Source organism: Pygoscelis adeliae, unplaced genomic scaffold, assembly GCF_000699105.1.
Source record: "Pygoscelis adeliae isolate BGI_AS28 unplaced genomic scaffold, ASM69910v1 Scaffold85, whole genome shotgun sequence".
NCBI lineage: Eukaryota > Metazoa > Chordata > Aves > Sphenisciformes > Spheniscidae > Pygoscelis > Pygoscelis adeliae.
The window spans coordinates 936,291-942,713 of NW_008824900.1; the positions used below are offsets into that span (position 1 = coordinate 936,291).

The window sequence follows — 6,423 nt, forward strand, 5'->3', positions numbered from 1 at the left end:
AAACATTGGAACAGGCTGCCCAGGGAAGCGGTTGAGTCACCATCCCTGGAAGTATTTAAAAGACGGGGTAGATGAGGGCTTAGGGACATGGTTTAGTGGGCATGGTGGTGTTGGGTCGACGGTTGGACTCGATGATCTTGGAGGTCTTTTCCAACCTTAGTGATTCTATGATTCTATGATTAAGGTTTCAGTTCATGAATTTTATCTTATGTATATATATGAGCAGTTACTGAAGCCTAGCTGACATGAAGTTAATCCACAGTAACTTAATCATGTGACTGAGCTCCAGGCCAGATGATGCCATTATTTTGCCTCAGTCTGAATCCTTTCCCTGCCAGTATCCTAAGATACTGCTTAGGATAGTAATTAAGTGCTTACATTTTGGTAGGGCTGCAGGCACTGTTATCACATCCTCTGTATTTCTACAGCCCAGTAATTTTCACTTGAAGCAGTATTTGGAAAAAAACAACCAACAAACAAAACCAAAACCCAACCAATTCTTTTTACTGCGGCTCCTGCTGCCCAGTAATGTGCTTCCCATAGCAGATGCTCTGCCTTCATCCTCAGTGTGTCCCACATATTTCTATCTGCTTTCTTGTGTAACTCCAGTATAACTCCAGAGATTAAACTATCTTGATCTCCAATAAAAATCAGCCATTATTAATTCATCCTAGTTTAATACCTAGTGTTTTTGAAGGCTTTTATCTGGATTTGCAGCTTTTACGTCTGTAAGATGGAATTATCATTGAGGTGAAAGATTCATCAGGTGGCATTTTTCATGACAAACTTAAGTAGGAAATGCAGCTGCCATTGTGCCAATCTGTGACAAAACATGAAACATCTGCTGCCTTGTGAATTGCCACCAAGTTTATAAATGGACTTGTATTTTCTTGTCTTCTAAGTAAATACTTTAATTGGAAGTTAGATGTTTTTACTACTGATTATCTCTAATTAACTCTTATTAACTCTATCTTTTAGGAATACTATCTAGTCTTTTCGGTTTTATTTGCAAATATCTTCAGCTCATTAGAACATCTCTGAAACTTAATTCAGTGTGAGGAAGTATAAACAGATATATCCTGGTGCAATACTACTCAAGGACAGCGTAAGAGAATCTAGGTTTTTGTCAATGACAATGCTAAACAGTGTGACTAAAGGTATCCCTGTCATACAAGCCACTGTACGTTGAGACACTTGCTCAAACCAGAAATACATTAACTATGTACAATACATATTTTGTAAGAGTTTGATGACAATTTTTCCCATATATTTTATTGTATACTGATTCATTCTGGAATATTTTTGAGGATCTCCATTGCCTTCTTGAAACTCTGAACTTAGATGAATTCTCCTGTGTAAAACTCGTCTGATATTCTTATGGGAAGGAGGTGGACCCGTGTATTTCATTACAAATGAACTCATTCAATCACTCCCTTATTTATTCAGTGCAACATGGGAGATTTCTCTCTGAACCGTGATAGATGCCGTACCTACTTTCGGCCACTGCTTGTCTTTGTTCATAACACAATTTCCCGACAGAGAGATTTCCTTCCCCCAGACTTAAAAGATTTGAAGGAATCTGTTGTCTTATCAAGAGCCTTAATCCAACTTCATCTAACTGGCATCCACTTTTGTCTTCTTGAAGTTCTCACGTTTTTATTGGCTCTTTCACTTCTTCCTTTACGATCACTCCTATTCACAAAGACTATATAATTTGCAATGTTTAGTTTATATTAGATTCTCCCCCCGCCCCCCAAACAGTTCACTACATCTCTGAAAAACACACTGTTCATCTTTTAGAACTCTTTTCTTTTTAACCCTGGCAAATCTGCTTCTTAGGATTTTCTGTGATTAAAGGCTTGGTTTAGATTTACTTAAGCAATTGCATTAATTCCATTGGTGATACTATCCTTCCTCATGCTTTCTATTATTACTTCTTGTAGTTTTTTTCCCCCACACAAGTTTTATCTGCATCTTTTTCTGAGAGCAGCTGCTTTCTTTTGTTCCCTTTCTTCATGCAGTTCTATTCTTCTTTGTCTTTCCACTACATGTTTGGAAGTTAGGAGCAGTTCTTGCAAACCTATTAACTTTGAATTCAAAGGTGGTTATGCACTAAACTGTCCCTCAGTAGACTATGGCTTTTTTGAATAGTAGTTGTCGGCTACCTTGCTTACTTAAAGAATTCCAAGGTAGGGCTGTAGAAGCTTATTTTCAAAATTTGGTATGAAACTTTCCAGAGAAACTTTGCATTCTGATGACATTCAGCAAAAGTCATAATTTCAGCAAAAGCCATAACTAAGATGGTCTGTTTCTTTAGCTTCTTATTTCATAATGGTCTTTTCTGTTTTACATAACTTTTTATGTATTTTTTTCAAGTTTATTCACTTGTCATTCAACTTCAATCTGAAAGGTCAGCAGATTGCTCTTTGTCCCTACTCTCTGTATTGGCTTGAGCAGTCTTACTAGGAGTCACAATCCACTGAAACAGCTTACGTTGATATACAACAAACTTGCCTGCATCCATTTCTTAAAGACCTGGAACAAATGCTTAATTCAAGTGGGCTGCAGTGTTCTAGCTTTAACAACACACTTCACATACACTTCACATAATTGCTTAGACAAATTTTCACTTACACGTCTTTTAAGATTTGAAGCTTATAGAGAGAACAGCATCAATGTAATTACATAAAAAGAAAGCAAAAATGTGGTTCTAGTTACCTTTCTTTGTCTTGTAGGGTCCTCCGTCGGGGTGTATATCTTGTAATGGGACAGATATTACCTTGGCTAAGCCAGCATTCATCATATATTGATAGAGACGTTTGAAAGTTCTCTCACAAAGACCCTAATGCAAAGAGAAATGGCAAAAGTCATTGTAGCCCAAAAGTCTCACCTCTAGGTGATCAGCATCAAAGACATTCTCACTGCCTGTTCTTAAAACACAGTACTTTGGAGTAGGATATCAAAGAAGGATCTCAAAAGCCTGCTGGTACAGACACCAGGGAGAGTGTGAGCTGCTTCTGGACTGTGTTCTATCCCTCCAACTCTACCGTCCAAACAAGCAGCAGCAACCAGCAGCAGCATTGTGCAAGTAAGAATTGCATGATGATATCCATTAACGAAACTTTTCTGAAACTGTGGATCCAATAAAACTCCTTCCTTATCACAAACAGCAGCAGTAACTTGATCTAGTAGGTTAAGATCCTTCTTTTGACACCCTACCCCAAAATCTTGTGCAACTTTAAAAAAGAGGCAGTATGAATGACTGCCTTTGATACTAATCATCTAGATTCTATGTGTGAGTGAGAATTTGAAAGAGTAATGAATCTCACCAATTCCTCCCTCAAGTTTCCTAATGTTTCCATCTGGTTTGAACGAGCACTTAGCATACTTGAGAGCTTCTCCATCAGAATATCATATTTGCTCCTCCTAAGCAAGAAAAGAAAATTACACGTAAGCATGCATATAACTTCATAAACATGAGTTGTACCTTTACAAGATGTCAGTCACTAGAGAAAGAATGCTGAAGTGTTCTCAGATTGTTTTAGAAATTATAATTTTCTTTTCCTTCTGTAAATAGCACATGAGAGAATTTGTCACTAAGAGGCCCTGACTGAGGGAACAGTGACTAAGCTCAGGCTGTTACTTCATTGGCAATCCACAGAAGCACAAATTCTAATCATAAACAAGATAGGAAAACAAACAAACTCTATTAGAAACATGTTTGAAGTGAGAACACTCAAAATTAACAGAATGACTAGTGCTACAATAAGAAGAGTTAGGCTTATGTAGGCAGGTGACAGGCACTAGAATACCCTATTGTTTACAGCTCCAAGACAAGTAAGCTTTAACTGTCCAGCATCTGAAAGAGGAGTTGATAAAGAAATCGAGAAGGGTCAATTCCAGGAAACTTCGATGGTTCTGTGACAACAGAGCAAACTTTCATCATAGTAAAAGGTCACAGTCTACCCAGGAGGTCTTTAAAAGATCCGAGTGGCACATACCTGTCGACATGAAAGCGAGTCAGAAGTAGCAGAATTGAGTGTTGCTGTGCTCCACTTGGTAGTCTTATGACATGGGACTGCATTGTTATGAGACCGTTTCTGTCCAATACTCTTCGGTGATAATGAATTTTTCCAGCATCCACTCTAAAGAAAAGATGGCAAGATATCTATAGGCATAGGAACTTCTGCAAATAAATTCTAATTATCCAGTATCCCAAAAACACTTTACCTAGATTACCTGTGGTCTTAGCAACACGTTATGTTAATTTTCAAAGCAACAATCTCAAAATTAGGAAGTGCCAAAATTGAGATAACCTGTGAAATTGATTTTCATAGTTAATCCAACTAAACAGAGAGAAATACCTCTGATTTAACCTACAGTCTCTATGCACAATCACAGTGTCATGACATGGTTTGATGAGACAGCTGAACCAATATTGTATCTCATGCCCCTCTTTCTCCATCCTCTCTTTCTAACTCCTGGCTACACCACAATCACTGCCCCCCTTGTAAAAGCTCTGGTATTCATCTCACTCCTCGGTGAGCTGACTCAGGCCACTGAACTGACAGAAAAGTAACCACAAAAGATTTCCCCTCCACCCCCATCATCTTAGTTACCTAAAGAGCTTCCTAAGTGGCAAAAAACAATGCCAGTGTGGTTTGCAATCTACATACGCTTCATCTCCTAAAAGCAGTGAACCCTTAACAGCAATGCTAATATTCTCCAGCACTGCAATACAAAACCAGAAGTTCCCTAAGAGCCTGTGTAATGCTCCTCCATCAACAAAATACACGGCCTAGTTGGGGAGCTGGTAACGGGCTCCCGTTCAGGTCATATAGAGGAAGATGTCACACAGGGCAAATGCTGGGGACAAAAGGTGGGCACCCAAGAGTCTCTTCAGAACTTGGGCAGGATAAGATGCTTACCCAGCAGTTTAGAAAAGGAAATGAAAATCATCGCTCCATCCCAAATTTGAAGAAAAAGTAATTTAGAGAAAGCAAGAACTTCCACAAATTAGAAACTTGTGTATTGACCCAACAGACAATCTCTGGTTCCATGAGAAAATATCGGGAAGTATCACAAACTCAAGGAAGAGACCAGTACACTTCTAGCAATACAGGCTCCAAGAACCAAGCGCTCCTGGTAGCAGGGATGAGACACTACCAATACAGATATGAGTTTAAATCAGTACACAGGAATTCTCAAGTGGACAGACCTTTATAAATAACCAGTGGAAACTTACTAGCTTTGATTTAATTCAATTCATATAGCAAGAGATAAACTTACTTGAACGCCCCACTGTGAAGGTCCCTCTGAAGCTCTCCTTGCCACCTAGCACGACCTAAACGCTCCAATATACAGTAGGAGAAGTCAGGGAGTTTTAAGTCAGGGTCCCCCTCCCAGCCTATTAAAGCTCTGTAACGCTGGTCTTGGGAAGCAACAATGACTAGTTTCTCTCCCCATCTAAGAAACAGAAGGGATAGTAATAATTTATTATTAGTTCCACATAAAAATGGAGAGATTGATCACTTTCCACCCACAAACACCATTCTTGATACAATCTGCACAAACTGAGTGAGGACTAAACTTTAAAACTTAAGTTAAAAATCTTTTAATGCCAGATATAAGGACTTCACTCACTTTTCAACAGCTTCTATGTAAGTATAACAAGGCTGCAAATCTTTCCTCCTTATCTGATCAGTGATATCTACTCTCTCTTTAAAATACTGGCAGGAACCTTGTATGCCATCTTTATTATCTAAAATCATGTGGACAGGATAAATATCATCTGAAGGAAGAGGATCTCTTTTGGTTTCCAGTATTCCTGTCTCAAGGTCTATTTCTTCGTATCTGAAATAAAAGCAGAGAGCCAACATTTAACCAAGCAAGGGGAATTTGGAACTGAAATATAAGATTGTCACAAACAACGCTGATACCTCTCTGAAATATCTTGGAAAAATGAAACCTCAAAACTGGAAAAACACAAAAGGCAGAGTTGCACTCCTCGAGTACCACCAACCCTTGTCAGCATGCAGAGTGTATGAGGCAGGAAGAGGGGAACATGTTATTTGACCTTCAAAAATTCAAGGCTATTGAAGTGGTGCGAATAAGAGAAACACGTATAAATACTAGTTTACAGAAAAGGAAAACAAGAGGTACATCCACCCTGGCGAACCGGGACACATAAACTCTGCTCGTACCCAAGTGGTAAACTGTCACTAGAACGGAAACCTAGCCAGGACTCCTGTACAGGCCTCCCAAATAGCAGGCTTCAAAGCCACCCTGCGCCTCGCCCGCCGTCAACCAGCCACTTAGGCGTTCTTCCAGCAAAACCCGCAGGGCTCCGCAGAACGAGCGGCGGGGGCAGCCGCCGGGGCGGCTGGAGAACCAGGCCCGAGTTACCGCCGGCAGAGGAGCAAG

At 39.7% G+C, this 6,423-nt stretch overlaps 1 protein-coding gene across 1 annotated transcript in view; it reads right to left on the reverse strand.

The window, feature by feature from the left end:
- GTF3C1 (general transcription factor IIIC, polypeptide 1, alpha 220kDa) overlaps positions 1 to 6,423 on the reverse strand; it is a 49,016-nt gene that overhangs the window by 41,645 nt on the left and 948 nt on the right. Inside the window, exons 2-6 of the mRNA XM_009324803.1 lie at positions 5,644 to 5,853; positions 5,290 to 5,466; positions 4,002 to 4,145; positions 3,330 to 3,426; positions 2,719 to 2,842 (exon numbers count right to left, since the gene is read on the reverse strand). Of these exons, the coding sequence (XP_009323078.1) occupies positions 2,719 to 2,842; positions 3,330 to 3,426; positions 4,002 to 4,145; positions 5,290 to 5,466; positions 5,644 to 5,853 (752 nt within the window). The remainder of the gene's footprint in view (positions 1 to 2,718; positions 2,843 to 3,329; positions 3,427 to 4,001; positions 4,146 to 5,289; positions 5,467 to 5,643; positions 5,854 to 6,423) is intronic.